The 27,235-nt window shown below is 48.4% G+C and overlaps 1 protein-coding gene across 1 annotated transcript in view; it reads right to left on the bottom strand.

Annotated features, from left to right (window-relative positions):
• DYNC1H1 (dynein cytoplasmic 1 heavy chain 1) overlaps positions 1-15,308 on the bottom strand; it is a 69,006-nt gene extending 53,698 nt beyond the window's left edge. The window contains exons 1-6 of the mRNA XM_059374004.1: positions 14,899-15,308; positions 5,174-5,261; positions 2,657-2,830; positions 2,190-2,445; positions 1,670-1,856; positions 66-337 (exon numbers count right to left, since the gene is read on the bottom strand). Of these exons, the coding sequence (XP_059229987.1) occupies positions 66-337; positions 1,670-1,856; positions 2,190-2,445; positions 2,657-2,830; positions 5,174-5,261; positions 14,899-15,154 (1,233 nt within the window). The 5' untranslated portion in view covers positions 15,155-15,308. The remainder of the gene's footprint in view (positions 1-65; positions 338-1,669; positions 1,857-2,189; positions 2,446-2,656; positions 2,831-5,173; positions 5,262-14,898) is intronic.
• Positions 15,309-27,235: the final 11,927 nt, after the last annotated feature.

Genomic DNA, 27,235 nt, shown 5'->3' with positions numbered 1-27,235 from the left:
TTATTATTACAGCATGTTTTCATCTCCGTGCCCTGAGGTGGGTTTTCTGATATATTAAAACTTACTTTTTCAAATTCTTCATAAGCAACATGCATCAATTTTCTGGTGCCCAGTACTTTGAGTAACTGAGAACTCAAGTCTCTTGAAATTGCCTCCACCAAACGCAGAGCCCTCTGAATGGGATATTTTGTGTTTCGGATCTTTCTCAAATGGGTGAAGATTGCAACAAGGGCCTGCCTTATTTTGTCCAGCTCAGTGGCAGATAGCAAATCATTCAGAGGAAAATCTTTCATCAGAGGATTGTAGTCATTCACTGTTTCCAAAGCCTGTTTTAGACCTAGGTTAACAGAGAAACGGTTAATGGTTTTCATAGGAGGTAACACAGGTATAATGCTAGAGGTCTACCACACCTTCATTAGGAAAAAGGAATACAACCAAGAGGATACTGCTTACAGCTTAACCCTGGGTAAGTAAACTGAAATACAGCCTCACCACGGAACATTCTGTTGTTGCAGAAGAGTCAGTGACACAGAAACTATCTACGATATTTGACAAAAAGGAACATGTCATTAACAGGATGATCCTCTATTAATTAATGGACGGTCTTGTTCCTTTTTAAAGAGTATCAGTCAACTCACACATACTCCAAAGGCTGTGGGTGATGGCCCCAAGGATTTCATTGCTTTCTCTATCATCTAAATGTTCTTTAAGTAACATTAAGTTTAGAAAAACTACAACATTATCATCCTTAGGAACACTAAAATGTAAGTGGTACACCCATGGCTCGTGTGAACGGAGTGTGTTATGGACAGAGAATCCCAGAAGCACCTGGGTCTAGTCTACCTTCTGACACCTCCAGCAGAAGATTAAAAGAAAGAAAGAGAAAGAAAGAAAGAAAGAAAGAGAGAGAGAAAGAAAGAAAGAAAAAAGAAGAGTATTAGGAAAGAAATAGAAGTTTCAGAGGTATTTAGAAACAAAATTTCAAGGCATTACCTTCTGGCATTAGTGAATGCCCAGGTAACAGATCATGTGATCCACACAACTAGAGGATTTCTACCCGGCACCTCCACTGACATTTAAAATGTGGGCGGCACGCCTTTTTTGGAGGGGTAGGAAAAGAACATGACGAGTACTGCAGCCCCAGTTCCTTGCTCCAGCAGAGCTGTAGAGAAATGCCTAACCATGCCTGGTCATCCAAACCTTGGAGCGCCCAGTGTGTGCTAATACTGCACACTGCTGTGCATACAGAAAACTGAATCTATCTTGACCACTTTCAGCACAGGGGGGAAGACAGAGAATGGGGAGAAGCGGGCGGGTGCAAGAGGAAGAGAAAGCACGTCCAGCTCTCCTTCTACAGTCCTGTGGGCAAATAACTTCTGCTTAATGTCAACCGTCTTCCTGTCTGGATTGTCAAAAGTACACTTGACTTCGTATTAAGAAGTACGATCTACTCGAGGAGCCAAGTAACTGAGAAACAGGACGGACACTCCTGGGGCTCACTACTCGGACCCAGAAATAGGCTTATGTTCTCAAAAGTCGGAAGAAGAAGAAAGGCATGTGGGAAAGTCATCTGGTGGTCCATATGTTAACTTTCACTGACATTCTCCATAAGATCTCACGAAAGCCAGATCTGTAATTTACCAATCACATTACTACTTCCAGTTTTTACCTGTGTCAGTGTCAAAACTGACAGTGGCATGGAAACGCTTGCCGTGTTTCAAGATATCCAGAGTAAGGAGAACTTCTGGGCTCTCTCGTTTCTCCTGTATGCGGTACAATGCACGTTCCAAGTTTAACCAAAAGCTAATTTCCTGCAAGGCTGTTCCTGAGGCAGGGTCTCGATCAAGTTTGGTCACCTTTAAGGATAGATAATATTTAAGAGCATTCACTATATAAAGGTAGAGAAGTATCATTAACTAGACAATGCATTACAATGTAATCTTTATATTTCAAGTAGATTTCCTTCCCTGTCAATTGTAAGTGGTTGAGTAAGTGAAGGCAGAGGTATGAGACCGCTGGGATCAACACTCTCTCAGGGTTAATATTTAAACACCCGCGCACTGTCAGGACCCTGGAGAGCACTGCTAACGTCACCGGACTCTACCTCATTGACAAAAACTCAAACCGGTTTTCCAGAGACAGTAAAAAGCAAAGCACCTTATACAACACACTCAATACAATGCTCTTACTTTTTGAATTTCTCGGATCCAGCGGTTAACTCCCGATTGTAACTGATTGAGAAAAGTTGGGTCTTCAACTTTATCTCCAAAGTCTGTAACTTTTGGCTTTTCTCCACGTTCGTAACACTGTTTTGCAACATTTGTAATAATGGGATGAATTGGAAGGCTGATCTCTGGAATTTCAATATTCTGCTGCAAGTGAAGGAGCCCCATTTCAAGTTCTGCGATCTTTTTTTCAACAGAAGGAGCCATTTTATCACCATCCCTAAAAAGGTTAACAAACACTTCAAACTTCAGTGTGCTGCTGGTCTCCAAAAGATCCTATTATTCTACGTCTGTCAAACATTAGTAATATATATCTTATTAATGCAACTGACTTATATCCTCTGGGTTCACTAGCTTTGCCCTCCCAGTTCCCAAATTTCACATTATCTTTCATGGTGTCTTCAAACCGACAGAGGAAAAATGGTGTTTACCTGTCTGCCTTGCCAGACTCTCTGATATAGGACTTAAAGAAAGGAGCCACCGCATTGCTGATGAACGAATGCAAGGTTTCGTACGGCGAGTCTTCACTGAGCGTGAGGACTCGGAGCTGAGAAGACACCGGTTTGTCTGCATCGATTACTGGAGTACGTTTAATGAATGCCAAGCTAGAAGAAAGCAAAAGAAGAAATTAGGACAAAGAGTCTCATTCCTAATCAGTTTTATTAACTGTGTGTAGCACACGAATTAAAAATTCATTAGAGTGTCATACTTTAAAAGTCACATCAAGAGCATGTTTAAGAGTTGCTTTGCTAATAGGGAAACGCACTGCTTATCTTTCTTTACTCAGGTGAGAGCAACTGAATCAAGCTTAAGGTTTTGGTGTATGCCAGGCAAAGTTAATTCGTCTAATATATAGGTTGAGTTCATGATCTCGGCCTCACTCAAATGACCCTCCCTAATAACTGCAAGTTACAAGCCATGGTATACTTAAATCTGATCATATGCTAGTTTGTACCATTTCTTTATGGCACTAAGTGACATATAGGCTTTAGTAAACAATAGTCACCCACAGGTTAAAGTGGCAAGAGGGCACTGCAGCCCTCCCCCCCCCACAGCCTGGCCTAAATAAACTCTTCCAGTTTTACCTCCTGCTATGCATCCTCTTCCCCACCCAAGACAAAGCTTAAAATGATGTCCCATTCTCTAACCGTGACATGCCACTGTGTCTTTGTTTAAGAAATCTACATTCATCTGCTGAAATTCCAAATAACCTTCAAAACCCAATTCTGGCATAAGCTCTTCCACGCGGCCTCCCCTGAACAGAACCTCTTTCCAATCTCTGTGCTTCATGCCATTCTGTGCCCCTAAGATTCCGCCAAGTGGTACAGTCAGTTGTGTATGTGCTGAGCATTCTCTCCAAAGACCACAAGCTTTTTGGGAACCAGGTTTTATTTCTCTGCATACCTACTGCCACATCTTACACATAACATTAGGCGCTCAAACATGGTTAAATGAAGAGTTAAAAAAAAATTATTTAAATTTCCCATTGGGCGCCTGGGTGGCTCAGTGGGTTAAGCCGCTGCCTTCAGCTCAGGTCATGATCTCAGAGTCCTGGGATCGAGTCCCGCATCGGGCTCTCTGCTCAGCAGAGAGCCTGCTTCCCTCTCTCTCTGCCTGCCTCTCCATCTGCTTGTGATTCCTCTCTGTCAGATAAATAAATAAAATCTTTAAAAAAAAAAAAAAAAAAAAAAAAAAAAAAAAAAAAAAAAAAAAATTTCCCATTTCCAGGCCAGTACTTTACACATAATACTTTTTTATTCTAAAAAGTCATTGAAACCTCCCGACATGACACACTGAGAAGGAAAAAGTCGTAACAGTACCCCTGCCAAAAATGCACAAACAAATCTAATCATCCCTGGTCTGTACTTCTCAAAAATGTCAGTATCATGAAAGTCATAGAATGAGATTCTGGGTCAAGGGAGAATTACTGTCAGGGATGTTACTGAAACAGTATGTGCGTGCACATGGTGCCTAGTACTATACCAGTATTTCCTGAACTTAAAAATTGTATCAAGGCTATGAATAGAAGTGTCCTTGTTCTTAGGAAATACACTGAAGTATTTAGGGGTAATGGGGCAGGTTGCCTATAACCAACTCTCAAATGGTTCAAGAAAAAGAGTGATGATGCAAATGTGACTTTGTTAACAACCAACATCTGATATCAATTGTAGAGAATTCATGCAACTCTTTAGTAGGCTTGAAATTATTCAAAATAAAACGTTTCAAAAAGCTGAAGCAGGGGCGCCTGGGTGGCTCAGTGGGTTAAGCCGCTGCCTTCGGCTCAGGTCATGATCCCAGGGTCCTGGGATCGAGCCCCGAATCGGGCTCTCTGCTCAGCAGGGAGCCTGCTTCCTCCTCTCTCTGCCTGCCTCTCTGCCTACTTGTGATCTCTCTCTGTCAAATAAATAAATAAAATCTTTAAAAAAAAAAAAAAGCTGAAGCAGTACAATTAAACATTTACATATTTAAATTTGGATCTGTCTACTGGAATGTAAATTGACACCAGTTTTCTAGAAGGTGGAGAACTCTAGTCATGCATTAAAGACTTCAGTGACATACCGCATCTGAACCAGTAATGCTTTCTTTAGGGATTGATACCAAAAAGAATGAGACCTCTACCTAACAACTTTTATTAGGTTTTTACTAGTTACTTACAAAAAAGAAAATTCATATGTAATCTTAGAATTATTATTACACATGTTAAGTACATTTTGGCTCAAACCTAAAATGGATGCCATGACATAGCAATTAAAATAAAAATCTTTCAGAATTTATATTGACTTGGAAATCCTCTGAATTTCAGCATATGAAAATCAAAGGTGATTCAATACATGAATTAATCTAAATTCTTGAGTGTTTTCTTAATGTCTTCGTCTGAGTCAATTAAGATCTACATTCAATTCTTACAAGCTTATAATCCAAGGTAACAGTATATCCACACTACTCACCTATTGGACTTAACTCCGTAATGAATATCTATGTTGATATTATAGGAAATGAATTCTTTTTCCTCTTCTCCTTCATCACCAACATCCTCTACAAATTGTAATAAATAGGATATCAAATTCATGTCAGTATCAACTCCTCACCCAACCCCCAACATTTAAACCCCCATATGACTCGGCTCTACCTATTTTTCCCACTTTTTCCCCTGACTCCTGGCCCAGGCACTTTGTTGTGTGATCCTGGGCAAGGGAGTTAACTTCTCTGCACCTCCATTCCTTTTCCGGGAAGTCGGGAGGCACTGGCCTGCCCGGGGGTGTGGGAGGCACCCGAGCAGGGTCTGGCCCCCTGGAGTGAGAGGTGGTGCCCTTGTGCCACTGCTCACCGCCCACTCGGGGCAGTCTCCTCCCTCGGGCTCCCAGCACAGAAGGCACTCTCCACTTCCCACTCCGGGTATTCTGGTCAGGTGTTTGCTCAACGCTCACGAGGGACAGACACTTTATTTCCCAAGGACTGCAGGTCTGTCACGCATGTAACATTCATGACAGCACTGTGGGGCTTGGCATGATTCCTTCTACCCATGTCCAAGTAAGAAATGTAAGTCAACTGCCCCCAAAAACGTGTCTGGAAAAGGACAAAGTGAGAATTCAGAAGTCTGTGATTCCAAACCCAGGGTCCTTCCCAGCACAGCGCCTCGTCAAGCACCCCACAAAGTGCACACAACCATCAAGAAAATCATTATCAATGAACATCCCCAGGGTCACGGAGAGGCATTCACTGAGCCTTCCCCTCCGCTGTCACACCACTCTTCAGGCTTCAGGACCCGCTCTGGGATCGATTTGTGAATGCATCTTCCTCCCCGAACGTGAGCTCCTGCAGGGCAGGGACCATGGTGCGTTCCATGCAGTGAACAGCATGCACACTAGTCATTTTAAAAATCGAACTTTTTAATTAAGGGGGCGCCTGGGTGCTGGGTCATTAAACATCTGCCTTCAGCTCAGGTCATGATCCCAGGATCCTGGGATCGGGCTCCCTGGTTGGCAGGAAGCCTGCTTCTCCCTCTCCCACTCCCCCTGCTTGTGTCTGCTCTCTCCCTGTGTCTCTCTGTGTCAAATAAAATCTTAGGAGAAAAAAAAGGCTTACTGGAATTCAATAGTAAGATAGCTCAAGATGCATGTGAACAAAATTTCTTTCTTTCTTTCTTTTTTTATTTTTTTTTAAGATTTTATTTGTCAGAGAGAGAGAGAGAGAGAGAGAGCAAGAGCGAGCACAGGCAGAGTGGCAGGCAGAGTCAGAGGGAGAAGCAGGCTCCCTGCGGAGCAAGGAGCCCAATGTGGGACTCGATCCCAGGACGCTGGGATCATGACCTGAGCCGAAGGCAGCTGCTTAACCAACTGAGCCACCCAGGCATCCCTCTTTCTTTTTTTAAAGTAGGCTCCATGGGGCACCTGGGTGGCTCAGTGGTTGGGCCGCTGCCTTTGGTTCGGGTCGTGATCTCAGAGTCCTGGGATCGAGTCCCGCATCGGGCTCTCTGCTCAGCGGGGAGCCTGCTTCCTCCTCTCTCTCTCTCTCTGCCTGCCTCTCTGCCTACTTGTGATTTCTGTCAAATAAATAAATAAATAAATAATCTTTAAAAAATAAAAATAAAAAAAATAAAAATAAAGTAGGCTCCAGGCTAAGCATGGAACCCAATGCAGGACTTGAAATCATGACCCTGAGATCAAGACCTGAGCTGAGATCAACAGTCAGACACTTAACTGATGGAGCCGCCTATATGCCCCTGAACAAAATTTTTAAATAATTAAAAACCGTAACTGAAAAATTAAAATCTGTCAGAACGGGAAGTAATCCGAACCTCCAGCTCTAGCACTGATGCCCCAGCTGAACCGTCTCAGCAATCATGCACTGCTAAGCAATCATCTGCAAAAATTTCTACCCGAGGAGTAACGCGATACGTGTGCTTCACCTTCACTTTTACGTCATGATGTCAGCAAGGCAGAGACTTCGTGATCTTAGTCATTTTTCTTCCTCTGGAAAACGGGCAGCGGAGTGGGGCGGGGGGTGGTGGTGAAACAGGCGAAAGGTGAAGAGTGCGCTCACGGTGAACACTGAGCGACGCCCAGAAGTGACGCCTCACTATACTGTACCTGACACTAGTCGTAATGGTGTATGTTAACTATACTAGGATTAAGATAAAAAAAGTAAAAACTGAATACAATGGGCAGCAGAGGAGGGGGTGGGATATTAAATTAGGTGGTCTATAAAAAGTTTCTTTAAGGGGCGCCTGGGTGGCTCAGTGGGGTAAGCCGCTGCCTTCGGCTCAGGTCATGATCTCAGGGTGCTGGGATCAAGTCCCGCATCGGGGGCTCTCTGCTCAGCAGGGAGCCTGCTTCCCTCTCTCTCTCTCTCTGCCTGCCTCTCCAACTACTTGTGATTTCTCTCTGTCAAATAAATAAATAAAATCTTTAAAAAAAAATTAAAAAAAAGTTTCTTTAAGCACAAACAAATATGAAAATCTGGGTATATAAAGTCTGAGCAAAAGCTATTTACTTCATTAGCTTTAAGATGAAACAAATACAAAGTTTACACTGAAAGATAAAAAAATATTAGTATATATTTTAAGACAAAAAAATATTAGTATATCTTTTAAGACAATAACTCTTCCGGGGCACCTGGGTGGTTCAGCGGGTTAAGCCTCTGGCCTTTGGCTCAGATGACAGTCTCAGGGTCCTGGGATTGAGCCCCACATCACATCGCATAGCGTCAGGCTCTCTGCTCAGCAGGGAGTCTGCTTCCTCCTCTCTCTCTGCCTGCCTCTCTGCCTACTTGCGATCTCTGTCAAATAAAATCTTAAAAAAGAAAAAGACAATAACTCCTCCAAAATACTGTTTTTAGTATAATTTTAGGAAGTAGAGGAGGTGGTCAACTATTCTAGTATGCCAGGTACTTCCTAGCTGTTCTTAAAAAATGACTAACTACAAAAACAAACAAACAAACAAAAAACAATTAAACAAAACCAATCGGGTTTTCTAACTACCAAAATATGGATATACCATAAGACCGATCACACTGCCTGTAGCCAACCACACATGATGGCTGCAATTTCTAAAATGCAAGCACATGAAGGAGCATAAAGAAACACTCCCAAACTAAAACAGTTGTCAGGGTGGTAGGATTATGAAATATTTTCTCCCTCAATTTTCCAAACCCTATCCTATGAATTATATAAAATATGCATCATCAAAATAGCATCCAAACAGTATCCAGCAAAGTAACATTTTGTAATCATTAAAGGAAATTAACGACGTAACTTTGAACCATTTCTTCCTCCAAGACAAAAATCCACCATCTAAATCAATAAAACCTCACAGAAAACGTGCCAACTGGATGCAGCATCTAACCTTGCTGCCGGCACTTCCTAATGCAAACAGGGTTAAAGGAACTGGGCGGCAGGCCAGGAGATGAGTCACGGCTCTGCTCCATCTCGGCCGGCTGGGAACGCCCAGCTCCCAGCTCCGTGCTGGGAATACCGCAATGCAGCAGCACTCTGCCAGAGCTCGGGAGGGCACACCCAAACACAGTCCTCAGACAAGGACATCCAACAGGGGTCCTCTACTGCTTGGTTAAGACCCTAATTTCTTTTGATGATAATAATTTATGAAAGTCACAGAATATATTCTGCATTAGTTTTTTAATGCATATTTTCCATAAAAAGAGATCAAATGAAGTCTGAATATGTCTGATTCCTAGCAGAAAAAAACCTCATTGTTTTATAAACTGCCATCAAATAATTTAACCTTTTGCCTCCCTATAAATGATTACATCTTCCAAATAATAATAGTGTAACATTCTACTTCTGCAGAAACATTTTTTTAACTGTTCAGAAGGGGAAAGACACATGATAGTTAATTCTTAGTAACAAAGAAGCTGCTAATCCTGCTATATTTAGAATCTTATAGCTAACACAATCTGCATATTTCATCAGGCAATCCTGCTTTCAGTAAAGTCTGAATCTGTTCGCCACCGCTGCTAACGTTACTGGTCGATACTTAACAGCCTAGTGGCGTCCTGTCCATGAGTACATGCCGGCAGTCAAAGTACTGGGACAGAAAGCACGGAGCTGCCTCACCAGGTCCTTTGCTAAGAGCCACACTAATATACATTTAGTGACCTGTGGACATTTCTTTGGTTAACTTCTGAGAGTTGTATTTCTAGAGATGTTCACAATGTCAGTTAGCATGAATCTGTGTAAATTTCTGAATGGTCAGTTTAATGTATTTCAAACTAAGAGTGATTTCCATCATTACCCTGTGAATTAGGCGAGCGTTACATCTTGCTTAGTGAAACATAAAAAGATGTGCATTCAATTACCTGAAGACTGGACTTCCTCCCCCAGGCAGGGCAGGTTTCACAAAAGGTACTGAGCGCACAGGGGAAGAGGAGCGCAGCTCCCCGTCCTTGGTCATTCCCTCAACTGCCCCCTCCTTCCTCCCAGCCTTGAGGCAAGTGTCTTCTCCACCCAGCAAAGGCAGCCAGCCGCTCTCTTAGGCCCACACAAACTACCAAATACCTCGTTACACATTCCGGGTTCTCCTTATCTTTCATCTTCTTTTCCTCTTAAAATCCAAAACCTACGAAGGCCACATTATTTTGGTTGATCGCCATCATAGATGCTCTCTCCCTTTTCTCTCACAGGTTTGCTTTAGCGTCCCCCTTTCCTGCATCTGGTGCTTTTTCCTGTCACCTGGACACCCATCACCCCTTTGTCCTCCCTCTGAGGGGCTGTGACTTCTTTGCCACAACCACTCCCTGCTCTGGCACGAGGCTCAGGGCATGGTGAGAAAGTCTGAGTTTTCTCTTCAACCTGAAGACTTCCGTTCACAGCACCGTTAGCAAGGGGAACGGAGGGTTAAAGACCACATAATGCGCGACAACACTGGCAAACAGTTCCCCTCCAATGTTACTTTTCTACTTTTCTAAAACAAGTGATGACGGTTTTCCCTTTGCTGCCCATAAACGCCATTTGTTATGCTACCCTACACATTCAAACCTAGTGAGCTGCAGACTGACTTGTCCTATGAAGGGTACAGGGCCCCCCGCCCGCAGTGTGACAGCACAGGACAGTAGGAACCCAGGCTCAAGGACTCCTGGCCTTGGGCTTCAAGGCAGTGTGGTGCCACAGAAAAATCTTCCCGCGAATGTGCTAACCATTTCACTAACCATTTTGGGGACAAAGCAAAGGCCAGAAATGCATACTTTGTAGTCATCATTTCTTCATCCTTTAGAGAAAACAAGTCCTCAGAAAAATAATTTTTAAAATCCACAAAAATATTCCCCATTAAACCTTCCACACTGCTGGATCTCTATGAAGTTGAGGACTGTAAGAAGTTCTACCTTTCTTTCACGTTCTAGTCCCTAGCCATCTCTGCACTATTGAAGAGGAGGTAAAACCCCCTGAATTATGTCTGTTGGGAAAAACTAGAATCCAAGCTTAGGATAAATACTGACTAAAGGCAGCCATTATTTTCAGTCTTAAGGACAAAGTACCAAGCCTAAGACACCCAAATGTAAACAAAAACAAAAGCCCCCAACAAGCTGGAGCCTCCTGGAACCAGCCGCAAGCTGCAGCATCTCTTCCCGGCCCCCAACCTTTACCACCCAACCGGAAATGCACGCCAGGTAAAAACTGCTCCAGAACATCATTAAAATTGTAAGGCGCGTATTAAGTAATAAGCTTCTCTTTGGTTGTAATTTTAGAAGTACACCATGAAAAAACAACTTTCTACAGGCCAGGAATTACAGAAAAAAGATTTCAATTTTTCAAATCAGAGGAGCTATCATTTAACACTCCCCTTCCCACCTACTCTCCAATGCTTTATTATCAAAATAAAATTAAATTCTCAATCTTTATTCTACATTTTAAGAAATACTGTACTTCAACAGAAAACTTTACAGTTAGCTGGGGTGGTTAAATATATATATAGCTTCATGTAAAAATGCTTTATGTTCAATGACAAGTGTTTGGAAAATTCTTTCCATAAAAAGTGTAGGGATGGGGCGCCTGGGTGGCTCAGTGGGTTGAAGCCTCTGCCTTCGGCTCGGGTCATGATCCCAGGGTCCTGGGATCGAGCCCCACATCGGGCTCTCTGCTCAGTGGGGAGCCCGCTTCCCCCCTTCTCTTTCTGCCTGCCTCTCTGCCTACTTGTGGTCTCTATCTGTCAAATAAATAAATAAAATCTTTAAAAAAAAAGTGTAGGGAGGATAAAATAAAAGTAATTTTCTCTGTTCACTAATTATAACTTCATCCTTTTTAAAAAAATATTTTATTTGTTTATTTGACAGAGCACGGGAAAGGAGACACAAGCAGGGGGAGTGGGGAGGAAGAAGCAGGCTTTCCACTGAGTAGGGAGCCCGACATGGGGCTCTATCCCAGGACCCCAGGATCATGACCTGAGCCGAAGGCAGATGCTTAACGACTGAGCCACCTAGGTGCTCCTTATGACTTCATTCATTTTTTTAAAAAATATTTTTATTTTTATTTATTTGACAGACAGAGATCACAAGTAGGCAGACAGGCAGGCAGAGAGAGGGGAGGGGGAGAAGCAGGCTCCCTGCTGAGCTGGGAGCCTGATGCAGGGCTCGGGGCTCCATCCCAGGACCCTGGGATCATGACCTGAGTCGAAGGCAGAGGCTTTAACCCACTGAGCCACTTCATTCTTGACAGTCTTTACTCACTTTAAAGAATTTAGATTTGTTTTCCACATTATAAAGCAAACATTTTTACTGTAACTAGCTAATGGCTGCTCACATTTGATTAAATGTTCAAAAGCCAATGCTAACTCAAAAACCACCTGGAGGAAAGCCCTCCAGTCAAGTGACCTGGGTCTGTACTTCTGTCTAAATCATGCTAGTTTAGTCCGGATGCTAATAAGACTGATGCAACCATATAGTCTTTCCTTAAAGTTTTCAGGTGAAAAATAAGTTACAGACAGGTTGAGTTACTAAAAATACTTTTTTTTTTAAAATTTTTATAAATACAGGAATGAGGTAAGATTTCAATTTTAGACACTCTCATTCCTTATTCAATGTTCAAAAGTGCAAGTCATTACGGAGCCAAGACATGGATGGCTGGACATTTGCTTTGCTAAATTACATACTACAGAAACAGGGCTTCCACCCAATAATTTTAGCAAAGTTCAGTTCTAATGTTTGAGAAAAGCCCATCATTGATGAGCAGTCAAGAAGCAAAAACAAAAGTTACAATTTTTTTTCCATAAAAAGAAACTGAGTCCCAAGGTAGAAATCACTGATTTTAACATATAAACTATGCAATGAAAACATGATCAAGAATTAGCCAAGGTCAGGGACGCCTGGGTGGCTCAGTTGGTTAAGCAGCTGCCTTCGGCTCAGGTCATGATCCCAGCGTCCTGGGATCGAGTCCCACATCGGGCTCCTTGCTCCGCAGGGAGCCTGCTTCTCCCTCTGACTCTGCCTTCCACTCTGTCTGCCTGTGCTCGCTCTCACTCTCTCTCTCTTACAAATAAATAAATAATAAAATCTTTAAAAAAAAAAAAAAAAAAAAAGAATTAGCCAAGGTCAAACTACTAAAAATACAGCAACTTCATACAAATTAAAATATATTTTAATAAAACAATGCATATTCATTGAAAAATAACCAGAAAGATTCCAAAATGCTGACACTGGTTATATCTGGGTCAAAGGATTCCAAGTGATTTTTTCTTTATCTACATACTTTTAAATTTTCTGTCACGACTAAATACATACTCTTTCTGAAAGAGTAGGTGGGTTAAAAAAAAAATATTTTTTAACACTAATGGTTTCCGTGCTGGAAAACATGACCCCAAGCATAACAGAAAACCATAAACAACATTAATAGTGTAAATATGTCTGAATGGCTCATCTGCTTTTAACATTCCATGTGAATCTTTCAGACACTCTGACCTTCTCACCCTCTCAAAGAAACAAGAGGCTACAATGAAGCATCTTCTGAAATAGCCTTTGAAAGAAACAAACTATCAGAAAGAAATTAAGTGTGTGTGTGAGGGGGGTAAGACAGTATAAATCCCCTTATTGGCAGAACTTTACAGTTCTGTTTTGTTTTGAGATTATCAGAAGCTCAACGGCAAACATCTTCGGACCATGGCCAATCCCTTAGTTCTAAGGGTAAAATTTACTTGAACATCACCCCCTGGGTTCCCAGGCCAGTGCCACACCCATTCTGTGCTGTCAAATACACTCATCATCAACTACCAAGTGGTACTGCGGAGTCCAGGAACTCTCCCTGAAGACAAGCTCAATTCTCAAGAGGGATGTAGCCTTGCTTTGGGAAGGTCACTATTAGAGGAGACTGCTGGAATGCGCAAATCTTTTGCCTCCTCTCCCCATGTAGGTGCCTAACCAGAGTCTCCCTCTTTAAAATATCTGTCAGCTAGGGGTGCCTGGGTGGCTCAGTCGGCTAAGTGTCTGTCCTCTGTTCAGGTCATGATCCCAGGGTCCTGGGACCGAGCTCCGCATTGGGGTCCCTCCTCAGCGGGGAATCTGCTTCTCCTCCTGCCGGCTGCTCCCCCTGCTTGTGCCCGCTCTGACAGAAAAATAAAATCTTAATAGTAATAGTAATGATAAAACAATAAAAACTCCATAAACGTGGGACGCCTGGGTGGCTCAGTTGGTTGGACGACTGCCTTCGGCTCAGGTCATGATCCTGGAGTCCCGGGATCGAGTCCCGCATCGGGCTCCCAGCTCCATGGGGAGTCTGCTTCTCTCTCTGACCTTCTCCTCGTTCATGCTCTCTCTCACTGTCTCTCTCTCAAGTAAATAAATAAAATCTTTAAAAAAAACAAAAACAAAAACAAAAAACAAACAAAAAAAAAACTCCATAAACGAAATTCAAACATCATAGGGTCACTATTAGGATCATCTAGGCATTACACAAACACAAAGGTATGGTTAGCGAAACCCCGCAGTGTACTGGACACCGACATGCTGATTCCAGTCCAGGGAGCGCAATGAGCTGCTGACTTTGGGCGAGTCCTCTCCGCTGAGCCTGTCTGCGACCGACGGAGAGAGATACACCCAGACGGCAAGGACGCCGTGAGGACCTAGAGGCCGACCTGGGAGCGCACATCCCCCCGGAACGGGGATGCTCTGCTCGCGGCCCTGGTCGGCCCTGTCTGTCCCTCCCCGGGCCTCCCTTCCGGGTCCGCACAGGGCAGTGCCAGGACGCTCGGGAGCCGGCCAGGGCCCCCGTCAGCTCCGACCCCCACACCCAGGCCGCGCACGGCTCCGCGGGTCTGCCCCTGACCCATCCCTCGCGAGGACGGCCCGGCCCGGCCCCAAATCGAAACCGAAAAGCTCATGTGACATTGGAGGCCGGGATGCGGCCTCCGCCCGCGCTCAGCCCGGGAGACGCTGTCTCCACCCAACTCGGCCATCTTGAGGCCCGAGCAGACAAAGCGATCCCATTGTGTTGCGTGACGGCAAGACGGGGGCACCCGCTGTCCGTTCCCCGCGACCCGGAAGGGGGCACCCCCGGGACTCCCGCCTGGCAGGGGGTGTGGCGCCGGCCTCGCCCGGCGGCCGCGGGGACCCACCCCGCAGGGCGCCCGCAGCGCGGAGGCCGCTCCCGTCCCGGCGTCCCGGCGTCCGGCGTCCGGCGTCCCGTTCCCCCGGCCCCGGCCCCGGCCGCCCGGCCCCGGCCCCGGCCCCGCACCTTTGAGCGTGGAGCGCTCCACCAGGACCGTGTGGACCTGGGGGTCCGACAGGAACTTGCGCATCTGCTCCAGCGCGCTCTTCTCCTCCAGCGCCGCCTCGAGCGCAGCCGGCGCCTCGCCGCCATCCTCCAGCAGCAGCGGCACCAGCTTGCGCAGGTGCTTCTGCAGGACCGACACGTCGGCCACGTTCTGGACGGCCGACACCTCCAGGCCGGCCGAGCCGTCCTCGCCGCCGCCGCCGCCCGGCTCCGACATGGCGCCGCGCTCGGGACCCGCAGGGAGCGCTGGGCAGGCGGCCGCGGCTCCGCACGAGAGCGAGCGCCGAGCGGACGAACGAAGAGAAACGGGCGCCCGAAGTCGACCGTCCGCTAACCGCGGCCGACTGAGGGGAGCGGGCGCCGGCTCCGCCCTAAAGGCCGCCGCCCGCCGGCCCGCCCCGCCCGCGGCCCGCCGCCTCAGCCACTAGCGCCCGCTCGCCGCCGCGGCGTCACGACGTTGCGCATGCGCGCGTGCGGGCCCCCGGCGACGCCGCCGCGCAGCCTTCTGGGACCTGTAGTCCCGGCGCTGGGCGGGTCCCGCGTTTCGCCCGCCGCGCAAAGCCTAAAGGTGGGATCTTGACTTGGCGCGTGGGCGGCGTAGGGTGGTCGGGGACTACAGCTGCGACACAGAGCCCGAGACGCTCCGTGAATATTGAATGAACGGCGTTCGTGACGAGAGCTAACGTGTTTTTGGAGCAGTTGGCGTGTGACCGACATTGCTTTCAGCCTTTAGCCTGTATTATTGCGTTGGACGAATGACTGCAATGTGTTGAGTGCTAAAACATAGTGGTGACTTATGTGTGATTAGATCTACGCGTGAAGAGTGAGGACGTTTTTCAGAGGGACAGGACATGAGGGGGCTGGCCGCGTTGCTAGTTTGGAAAGAGGGTGATGGGGAAGGGGACAGTCCCAGCGGAGGAACTAGACTTTACAAAGACAGGGGGGCCTGAAGGTTGGGGCTGGATCTCTGACTGCAGAGGCGGTGTCAGGTACAGCCAGGAGATGACACCCACCTGAACGGTGGGGTAAAGCCAAGATGCAGATGCTGGCTGCTAATGATGAGAGAATTCCCCCTGGGATGCTGTGATGACCTAGGGGGAGACCTCGGTGTGAGCATCTTTCTAGAACAGTGATGCTCTCCTAGCAGCGAGGGCTGGCCCTGTCATTCCATGGGCCTCCGCCTCTGGGGCGGCACAAGGCAGGGGCGGAGATGCCTGCCAGCTAAAGCTCCCCACACCTCCCATCCACCTGGATCTCCTCCCTTAGCCTGAGAAGACATAAGGTGAGAGTCCAGGCTGCCCACATTCTTGGTTTAGTGATGACAGTTTCTTTTAAGGAGCATTAATTGGCCTTTGAAAATTCAAACTCATAACTTGCTTCTTAAATTGGGTGGAGGAATGGAAGCCAAAGACATTATTTTTGTAACAGAGTGCACAGTCACAGAGCTGAGTCCTGATTGGTAGGATGGTGATGGGATGATTCGATTCCCCCAAATCATCTTTGGAAAACTTGGAAACATACAATATGCTTCTCCTTGCTCAATTACCCAATGCCAAGCCCTGGGGGCAGGGGGTGTGCTGGAACACAGAAACCAATCAGATGATTCTTGTCTTTAAGGAGCTCATGGAGGAGGAGGCAGGTTAATACCCCGTCCTCCGGCCCTCCGTCAGTCCACCTTTGTGTGATATGCCCAAACAGATCTAAATGAGCTTCCCTGAGAAAAAACGTAAAGCAACTGCAATGAGTTTGTGCAGTGATCATAATGGCCATGAACAATAACGGCCCTACTAGGAGCTGACACCGGATGCTCACTCAATGCCAAGCACTCTGCTGGGCATCTCCCAGCTTTGTGTCCTTTGGCTTAGGGACAGGGACGAAGAGGGAAATCTTTAAGGTGCAGGCTAGTGAGCTCTGCATTGACCACACACCATTTGAGACCCAGAAGCCCACAGCGACCTGGCAGACCGAGAGAGACAGCCCACGGTCTGCACCGTGAGTCAGCACCATTCAGGAGACCCCAGGAGAGGCGGCTACCTGGGCATCTGAGACTCCGCAACCTGGACCTCAGCCACAGCCGCTGAGTGGCAGGCTTTGGTTTTGCAGCTCTGTATGACAGGCTCAAAATTAAAAGTGTTATTTCTAAGAGAATGTAAATCGGAAAACTCTGAACAGTCTACAGGGATCCATACGTTGGCCCATGGTGCCTGCATTTCCATCTTATAGAGATGTTTGCTGTGTTCAACACAGCAACGTTGATTGACTGTTCACTGTACCCAGGTGCTAAGCACTCTAAACCCCCCTGGCTGGCTGGACTTCCCCCAGGGCTGCAAGGCGAGATCTCTTGTTAGATGCCCCTTTGGCCTGCTGGTGCAGGACTCTGGCCCCCGGTCCATGTCCTCCACGCTGCTGCCCCTGAGTGGGGCAGGGGGCCCTTTACCCAAACCAGGCCTCTCCCACTGCTTGTTCAGGCATCTCAGCTTCCCCTTGTCCACAGTCGGAGCAGCTTCGGCTGTGGGCAGCATGGGATGGGGGGTGGTGCGTGTTGGAAAGCATTTGTTCCAGGTTGATGGGGGATGATAGTGGCTGCTAGGCAGCTTGTATTTTATCAGAATTCAGTGAACCGTCTACACAGAAGAGATCGCGTCCATTCCCCCACGCTTCTCTTTAAGGCGGCCGCAGTGGGGGCTCTTCATGTCCGAGCTGGGGGCTCAGTGCCATCCCTGCCCTGCCTCTCAGTCTCCCAGGCGTGGGGTCGAGCCCCTGGGCAGGAGTCCGACTGGGCCTGCACCTTCCGGCTCTGCGCCTGGATCTCCCCTCCTCTTCCCCCACACACCGTACTTGGTATATGGGCTTGCCCGTCCATTCACTCACTCGCTCACTCGTTCCTACGGCTCATTCCTTGAGGAACGCAGCAGGGCCCAGTCCAACGCGGGTGCTTGGTTAACGGCTGCGGCACCGACGCCGGGGAACCGTGTGCCGCGGCCGCCGGTCCACAGGGCACATTCTGGACTGTGACCTTCCAGCGGCTTTAAGCCAGGCGCGCTCTGCTGCCGGCGGGACTGCACTTGCCCTCGGCTCACGGGGGAGGGGACCCAGGGGACCCACCCCCTGCCCGCCCGGGTTCGGTCCCTGGGGGCTCTGGGCGAGGCTGGAGCCGGGTGGGGATCCTGGAGGCTGGAAGCCACCCTGGGCGCGGCCTGGGGGCGGAGGGGCAGCGCCCCGACCGGGCAGGACGGTCTCTTGGCGCCCCCTAGCGACACGGGGGAGGACGTGCGCGCGCCCCCGGACCTCGAGCGCTGGGAGGCCCCTCCCCAGCCCGCTGTGCGCCGGTCCCTGGGGCGCCACCCGGTTCACGTTCCCAAGGTCACCGCGCCCTTGCCCATGGCCACAGAGCGAGTCATGGGAATGACCGCAGCCTGTGGCCCGGCCTGCATTCCACCACCCCTGGGGAGGCTTAGAGAAGTTCGTGTCTAAGCACAGACCATTACCGGTCACTCCTGCCCACAGGCCCTCGGAGGCTCCTGAGGCTGCCTTGGGCGCTCCTCTCTGGAGGTACCCCGCCCCTTCTGTCACCTGAGAACAACCTGTGTCCCCACCAAGGCCACAGCTCCCTGCGTCGTACACTGGACCCATCTTTTCTCATGGACATCACCTGTGAATTCTCCCTTGGCTCCCAATTCTCCCTCTTCCTCCTGGATCCTTCCCAACCTGGGGCCAACCTGCTGGAAGGCATCCCTTCTTGAAAAGGAAAGGAAACCCTGCCATGTTGCCTATCCGCACCTCTCCACCTCTTTGCTGCCTTTTCCAGCAAAGTGTCGTGAAAATGAGTGTGCGTGGGGACAGCCACTCCCCCTATCTGACGCATAATGCTCAGGCACACCCCCACAGCCCCGGGTAAGTGCTCCTGTCCGGTCACTGAGGGCCTCTGCAGTGATCAGTCCTCAGTTCTCCTCTTGCTGGACTGCTGGGCAGCTTTGACACAGCTGGGCCCTAATGTCTTTAAATGTTTCCTTCACCTGGCCCTCCTCAAACCGTGCCCCCCTCCACTTCCTTTGCTGGACCCTCCCGTTTCCTAACCCTAAAGGTTGGAGTGGCTCAATGCACAGTCTTCAGACGGCTTTTGCGTTCTTACCACGCTCCCCAGGTGACCTCCCCCGGCCCCATGTCATTCAACACACATATATACACTGCTATCTCCCAACCTTAGGGACCACATTCTGCTGCTGTTGGGTGGAGTGTTCTAGGAAATACCAATTAGGCCAAGCTGGTTGCAAGTGTGGTTCAGGTCTTCTCTATTTTCTACTAGTTCTATGCATTCTTTTTAATTTTTTTTCCTTTTTAAAAGATTTTATTTATTCATTTGACAGACAGCACAAGCAGGGAGAACAGCAAGCAGAGACAAAGAGAGAGACAGAGTAGGAGGGAGAGGCAGGCAGAGGGAGAAGCAGGCTCCCCACTGAGCAGGGAGCCCGATGCAGGACTAGATCCCAGGACCTGAGATCGTGACCCCAGAGAAAGACAGATGCTTAAGGACTGAGCCACCCAGGCATCCCTGTTTTATGAATTCTCGAGAGAGGTGTTGGCATGTCAGATTCCAAGTGTGCGTTTGTCTGGGTCCTTGCGCTTCCTTCTGTTTTTGCTTCATGAATTTGAAGCTCCGTGATGACATGATAAACATATGGCATTACTGCATCCTTTTCATGAACTGACCCCTTTATCCCTTGTTCTAGGATGTTTTCCCTCCAGAGACCTCAAGGGCTCACTCGTTCTCTTCATCAGCCCTCTGCTCAAGCGTGACCATCCAGAGGGGACCTCGACCAGCTTCGCCACCATTCTCCCCTTTATCTATCATTTTATTGTCTTTGGAACATGCTTCTCCGCAAAATACATATCAGAGCTTCTCACTCATGGTCTGTGCCCCCAACTAGAATGTGAGCCCATGAGATCAAGGACTTTCTCTTGGTAACGGCAAACCTTAGTGTGTCTGTGCTTGGAACTGTATCTTGCTTGCTATGTGTGTAGAATAAATCTTTGGGGCGTGAGTAAGTAAACAGAATCCTTTTGTTCTCTCTAGGTAAATTACAAGGTGATTCTAAAAGAACAGAACTAAAAAAAAAAAAATTACTCGGCAACTAAGTTATAGACGCATGAAAGCGTAATTGTAATGAAACTGTCACGGCTTATTTCTGTAATGTTACCAACGTGCACTGATTGCCCAGCGTCTCACACCCACATGTCAACCCACAGTCTAACTCAGGTCTTGGCTGTTGATCTCCGTTCATGACTGAAACGGCACCTGTAATGCATCCCTTCATTTCCTCGAGACTTTGAGAAGAGGAGACACAAATACACAGTTTTTTAAAAAGATTTATCTATTATTTTAGATAGGGTGCACTCGAGTCAGGGAGAGAAGGGGAAGGGCGGAGGGCAGGGGAGAGGAAGAAAGAATCGGAAGCAGGGAACCAACGTGGGGCTCGATCCCACAACTGCAAGATCAAGACCTGAGCTGAAAGCAAGAGCGGGAACTCCGCCAGCTGAGCCCCCCAGGCGCCCCTGTGCCAAGCAATCTTGATAGTTGCAGGACATTGCGAATACACTAGAAACCACTAAATCATGCACTCTGAAATGGTCAAAGTAGTGAATTTTATGTTATGTGAATTTTATCTCAATAAAAGTAGTTTTTAAATGGACACATGGAGAGAGAAAAAATATCCGTCAGACAAGTGTGATTGTCCTATGATCTCCCAGACATTAAAAATTTCCTTACTGGTTATACATACATAGGCAAATAAAAATTGTAAAACTAGGACACCTGGGTGGCTCGGTCATTAAGTGTCTGCCTTCGGCTCAGGTCATGATCCCAGCTTCCTGGGATCAAGCCCCATGTGGGGCTCCCTGTGCAGTAGGGAGCCTCATGCTCCCCTCTCCCTCTGCCCCTCCCTTGGCCTGTGTGCTCTCAAATAAGTAAATAAAATATTTTTTAAAAATAGACTAATATTTATGTTGTACACTCTATCTTAAAATATGAGAAAACATTGAGAGTGATGGTGCTTGTTTCTTTGCTGGAAAGCGGCACAGAGGCTAAAATTGGACTGACCAGAGATCAGTGTGTGTCTGCACCACACCAAAGCACAAGTTGGTGGAGCAGTCCGTGTTTGTTCGACAGTGCGAATGCACTTGATGCCACGGAACCAGCCACTTGGAAGTGGTTACAGGGGCGGATTGCAGCCTCTGGGCGTCCACCTTCTGGATGTGGCCATGCCAGAATCCTCTGGCTGCTCCAGTCCATGCCCCACCGCAGAGCTTTCCTCCGGGGCCAGCTGGTGCCTCCGAGGCTGCCTTGGAGTGTGACCTCCAGGATTAACACTTCCTGGCCTTGCTGCTCTCACCTTTGCTGGTCAAGTCCCAGCTTCACGGACGCACTTTTGTAAAACAGCAAGTGTATTCAGCATGGACGGCTGCTGGCTGTGCAGGGACTGAGGAATGCGTGTGTGGTGACCGGGACCCACGGACTTTGAAAGAAGCGCCAGATGGTCCCTGATGACGATGCACGGTGGTGATTTAAGTTGTGACTTGCAGGCTGGGGAGATCACCGCAGTCTGCGCTCCGGTGCAGTTACTCAGGGTGATGGACACTTGAACTGTGCTCTTGGGGGACAGATGTTAACCTTACTAGACTGTAGTATTGAAAATTTGTGCCTGTTGGAACCGTGCAGAACAGGGACGGCCTATGTTGAAATCCCCCCTCCCCCTGCATCTTGCTTTTCCTTCTCTGCATTCAAGGAAGGGCTGGGCCCCGGGCGTTGCTTTGGGACTGAAGCAGAAGGTGCCTGTGGGTCTTTGGGACTTTCCCCCCAAAAGCCCAAGCCCCTAGGAGAACAAAGGGGAATGGAGAGGGGATGGCTGAACTGAGGTCTCCCTTGCGGGCAAGGTGTCCTGGAGAAGCAGGGTCGATGAAGCACCTTGGACCGTAGGGAGATTCCTCTGGTCCACGGTGAGGAGAGGCAGGTGAGGGGGTTCTGGTCTTGCTGCCTCCGGTCCCCAAAACCCTGTTAGAGAGGTGCGGCACCGAGGTGAAAGGACCCCAGGCAGGCAGGGCAAAGAGGCCCTCAGGCGTCTGGGAGTCGGGGACCAGGGGCTGCCATGACCAGTGTGGACAGATAACCCGTGCGTGGCAGGAGGCTCCCCCAAGAGCCCTTTCCCTGCAGGAGTCCTGACTTAGGAAGGGGGCAGGACTGCAGAACTGGATGACTGGATGACTGCGGCAGTGGCACCACCGCGAGGAGCTGGCCTGTCCGAATGGCTACATTCGCAGCTTTATTAAACGAGGGTGGCTATTCCCACTGCTGTCCAAGGATGCAGAGGTAGCAGGTTCAGAACAGACATACTTGCTTGAGGTATCAGGTAACAAGAGGTGGAGCGAGACTTCAAACTCAGATACTGCCTGTGCCTTGAGACCTTTACCCACCAGAAGGGCATGGGTCCCGTTCTGTTGTTTTTCCAGTCCCCAGTGTAGCACCAGGGATGCGGGAGCCGCCAGGCCTCCCTCTTCCAAATGTTGACCAGCACCTTCTCTCGGAGCTTCCATTTTCCACCTGTAAATGGTGATCTTGGTGCAAACCCTGATGGCCAAGTGTGTTCAGAGATCCCTAAAAACGGGGTGCTCTCAGTCTGCTGGAACCAAGCACAAGCCGGAGGCGTCCTGACACCTAGTGGCTGGTCCAGGTAATTGCAGGTCCCAGCCCCAGATGCTCCCTGAACGTGAAGGCTCTGGGTCCTGCTCCTTTCCACCCGGGGTTCTGCAGCTACCTGCTGCCCTAGCTGGTCTTCCCTCCCTGCCAGGCAGCGCAGTGCTGGGCCAGAAACTGAAGAGGCCATGGTGAACGTTTATTCAATTTCATCTGATGCCATAAGACCTGGGAGGCCCGGAAGGCTCAGTTGTCTATGTGTCTGCCTTTGGCTCCCGCCGTCCTAGGATTGAGCCCCACATCAGGCTCTCTGCTCTCTCTCTCCTCTCAGATAAATAAAATCTTAAAAAAAAATACCGTAAGATCGTTCATTCCAGGACTGCAGGATGGACAGAGGCTGAATCTCCTTCCTTCTTGAGGAGGGAAGCCTGCTGCTGGCCTGAAGCAACCGCACGTCCATCCAATAACCTGCTCAGCTTAAGCATACAAGTGTTTACTTGGAAGAAAGAACCTCCTAGAATGTAAACATTTTACAGAGACAATCCAAAATTTCCAGCAGAATGCCCTGGGTCTGGTGAGGTGCAAAGCACAGGACACAGCATCCTGCTAGGTTAGGACCTTGTTTGACTTCAGTGCAACAGTCACTTTCCCCATGGGGGTAGGGGAACATGTCTAAGTTTCTACTGACAAGACAAAGCCCTTCTTCAGCCTCAAAGAGGTAGGACATAAAATAAAATGGTTTATCAGAAAATATTAGTTTTCTTTATCATAGTAGATGTTGGGATCTCCTGGCACTGCGAGTCAGCATTTTTTTTAAAAGATTTTATTTATTTATTTGACAGAGAGAGATCACAAGTAGGCAGAGAGGCAGGCAGAGAGAGAGGAGAAGCAGGCTCCCTGCTGAGCAGAGAGCCCGATGCGGGGCTTGATCCCAGGACCCTGAGATCATGACCTGAGCCGAAGGCAGCGGCTTAACCCACTGAGCCACCTGGGCACCCCCAGTCAGCATTTTTAAAGTTTTTTTTTTTTAATTTTTTAAATGATTATTTATTTATGAGAGAGAGAGAGAGAGAGAGAGCATGAGAGGAGAGAGATCAGTGGGAGAAGCAGGCTCCCTGCTGAGCAGGGAGTCTGATGCGGGACTCCATCCCAGGACTCCAGGATCATGACCTGAGCCGAAGGCAGTCGCTTAACCAACTGAACCACCCAGGTGCCCATTTTTAAAGTTTTTTATTTAATTAATTAATTTTAAATTTATTTTTTAATTTTTTAAAAAAGATTTTATTTATTTGACAGACAGAGATCACAAGTAGGCAGAGAGGCAGGCAGAGAGAGGGGGAAGCAGGCTCCCCGCTGAGCAGAGAGCCCGATGCGGGGCTCAATCCCAGGACCCTGAGATCATGACCTGAGCTGAAGGCAGCGGCTTAACCCACTGAGCCACCCAGGCGCCCCTTTATTTTTTAATTTTTAAGAGATTTTATTTACTTGACAGACAGAGATTACAAGTAGGCAGAGAGGCAGGCAGAAAGAGAGAGGGGGAAGCAGGCTCCCGATGGGGGGCTTGATTCCAGGACCCCGAGATCATGGCCTCAGCCGAATGCAGAGGCTTAACCCACTGAGCCATCAAGGTGCCCCAATTAATTTAGTTTTTAAAAGATTTTGTTTATTTGACAGAGAGTGAGAGAGAGCACATACAAGCAGGGGGAGCAGGAGGGGGAGAAGCAGGCTCCCCACTGAGCAGGAGCCCGACAGGGGCCTCCATCCCAGGACTGGGGGATCATGACACAAGCCAAAGGCAGACGCTTGGCCGAGCCACCCAGATGCCCCCCCCTTTTAAAGTTTGACATCAGTTGGTGTTTCTCTATATTGAGCACTCTGATTTTTTAAGATTTAATTTTTAGGTAATCTCTACACTTGATGTGGGGTTTGAACTCATGACCTGACATCAAGAGTCACATGCTCTACTGACTGAGTCAGTCAGGGGCCCTGGTATTTATTTTTTTAGTTAAGCAAGTAGAGGACCCGGCAAGTAAGACACTGAACCTCCCTGCACTTCCGTTCCTCACCTGCGTGAAGACAAAAAAAAGCCAGACCCCATGCTTAGAATCCTGTTGCCCAGCATAGCACAGGCAGCTGTGCACAGCCTGGGGCTGTCAGCGTTGTTGTGGTTTTAAAGATTTTATTTATTTATTTGACAGAGATCACAAGTAGGCAGAGAGGCAGGCAGAGAGAGAGGGGAAAGCAGGCTCCCCGCTTGAGCAAGGAGCCCGATGCGGGGCTCATTCCCAGGACCCTGGGATCATGACCTGATTGAAGGTCAACTGACCTACCCAGGCACGCTGCATTGTTGTTTTGTTTTTTTAGGCTCCATGCCCAACGTGGGGTTTGAACTCATGACCGTTAAGATCGACTCACCTGCTCTAGTGGCTCAACAAGCCAGGGGCCCTTGTCAATGGGTCTTGTATTGAAAATGGGTGGCTGGGATCAAATAAGTTCAGGAATCAGTTGGCTAGACAAAGCTTAACCAGTTTCTTCATGACTGGACTTTCCAGAGCCTCTGGAAGGCAGCTATGCTCACCACTATACCACCAACGCTTTCCAGAGCCTCTGAAACATCCTTCAAATCTTTGGAGGCAGGGGAAGGTACATTTCCCAAGTCACTTGGCTATGGGGCTCTTTCTTGGGGGAACATCAAAGCCCAGCCCCTGTGGGGCCAGAGATCTATGGTGATACTTGGAGAACACTATCCCAGAACACAGAGCTGTGTGTTTAATAAACATGGCCATGATTACAGGGAATTTTGCTTTTTGGTTTTGTTGTTGTCTTTAAAGTAGCAACTGGGGGCACCTGGGTGGCTCAGTGGGTTAAAGCCTCTGCCTTCGGCTCAGGTCATGATCCCAGGGTCCTGGGATCGAGCCCCGCATCAGGCTCTCTGCTCCTCTGGGAGCCTGCTTTCTCCTCTCTCTCTCTGCCTGCCTCTCTGCCTGTTTGTGACCTCTGTCTCTCAAATGAATAAATAAAATCTTAAAAAAAAAATAAATAAAGTAGCAACTGGCCCCTCCTCTTTTTTGACCAGTTGGGAGTCGGCGTCTACACACCAGCCTCAACTCCCGGCTTGTCGGAGGACGTATCTGTTAGATGACGGTTTTAGAGGAGTTCTGGCTGCTTTGCTGGCCCTGCAGTGGGGGATGAGAGAGGCCTGGCTCTGATAGGACCCTGGCACTGCCACAACCAGCTGTGTGACCTTGGGTGAGTCCCTTAAGCACTCTGTGCTAAGTTCCACTTCTTAAAATGAAGCTAATGAGCCTCCCTGCCCCCGGGGCTGTGTGCAGAGTAAAGGAGATGACGTGCTAAAGCCGCCAGCACCGTGTGTGATCTGGCACAGGCAGCCCTTCTAATGCCGCTATTAGTAACTGTGACGGTGACGGTGACAGCAACTGAGCCCCATCTGCACGGATCGCTGATCCCAGGTCTGTGGGGGAAACCAACTCGGAGAACATAAGGCCTCCAAGGGGGCAGTTTCATTTTGTTTTGAAATAGACAGTTTCCCTCGCTGAGGAGTGAAGTCTTGTTTAGTGTACGTGCTGCCGAAGTGAGCACCAGAAGTCTTGTTTAAATGGCATCTTTATTTCTTCCCTTTAAGATTTTATTTATCTGATAGAGACATAGCGAGAGAAGGAACAAAAGCAGGGGATTGGGAGAGGGAGAAGCAGGCTCCCCGCTGAGCAGAGAGCCCGATGCAGGGCTTGATCCCAGGACCCCGGGATCATGACCTGAGCCCAAGGCAGACGCTTAACGACTGAATCACCCAGGCGCCCCTATTTCTTTGCTTTATAAAAAACTGTGGTGATGCCTGGGTGGCTCAATGGGTTAAGCCTCTGCCTTCAGCTCAGGTCACGGTCTCAGGGTCCTGGGATGGAGCCCTCATCGGGCTCTCTGCTCAGCGGGGAGCCTGCTTCCCCCTCTCTGCCTGCCTCTGTGCCAGCCTGTAATCTGTCAAGTAAAATAAATAAATAAATAATCACTTAATAAAACTGGTGAAAAAATACACAAAACTCCTCATTTCTGCCATGTTGAAGTGTGCACTTGGGGCACTGGGGACATCGGCAAGTGCATGCAGCCATCACTGCCATCCGTGTCCAGGACGACTTCATCATTCCAGAAAGAAATTCGTTACCCATTAAACCATAACCTCCATGCCATCCCCAACCCAAGGGGCGGTTCTGACAAGGGACACTCTGGAGGGTGAAGCTCCCATCTGTGCCCTGCCTCGTGCAAGGACCCAGCTCCCCACTCAGCTGTCAACCGTCAGGCAAAAAGCCAAAACGCTCGTCCCCACCCCCAGTGGCAGCCCCACCCCCAGCGCTCACTCAGACTTAAAGCCAAGGTAAAGGGAAGCAGTTCTGTGCTTTTTTTTTTTTTTAAAGTTTTTAATTTATTTATTTGACAGAGAGAGATCACAGGTAGGCAGAGAGGCAGGCAGAGAGTGAGAGGAAGAAGCAGGCTCCCCGCTGAGCAGAGAGCCCGATGTGGGACTTGATCCCAGGACCCTGAGATCATGACCTGAGCTGAAGGCAGAGGCTTTAACCCACTGAGCCACCCAGGCGCCCA

Source organism: Mustela nigripes, chromosome 13, assembly GCF_022355385.1.
Source record: "Mustela nigripes isolate SB6536 chromosome 13, MUSNIG.SB6536, whole genome shotgun sequence".
NCBI classification, from domain to species: domain Eukaryota; kingdom Metazoa; phylum Chordata; class Mammalia; order Carnivora; family Mustelidae; genus Mustela; species Mustela nigripes.
This window is presented reverse-complemented; position numbering and strand designations above follow the sequence as displayed.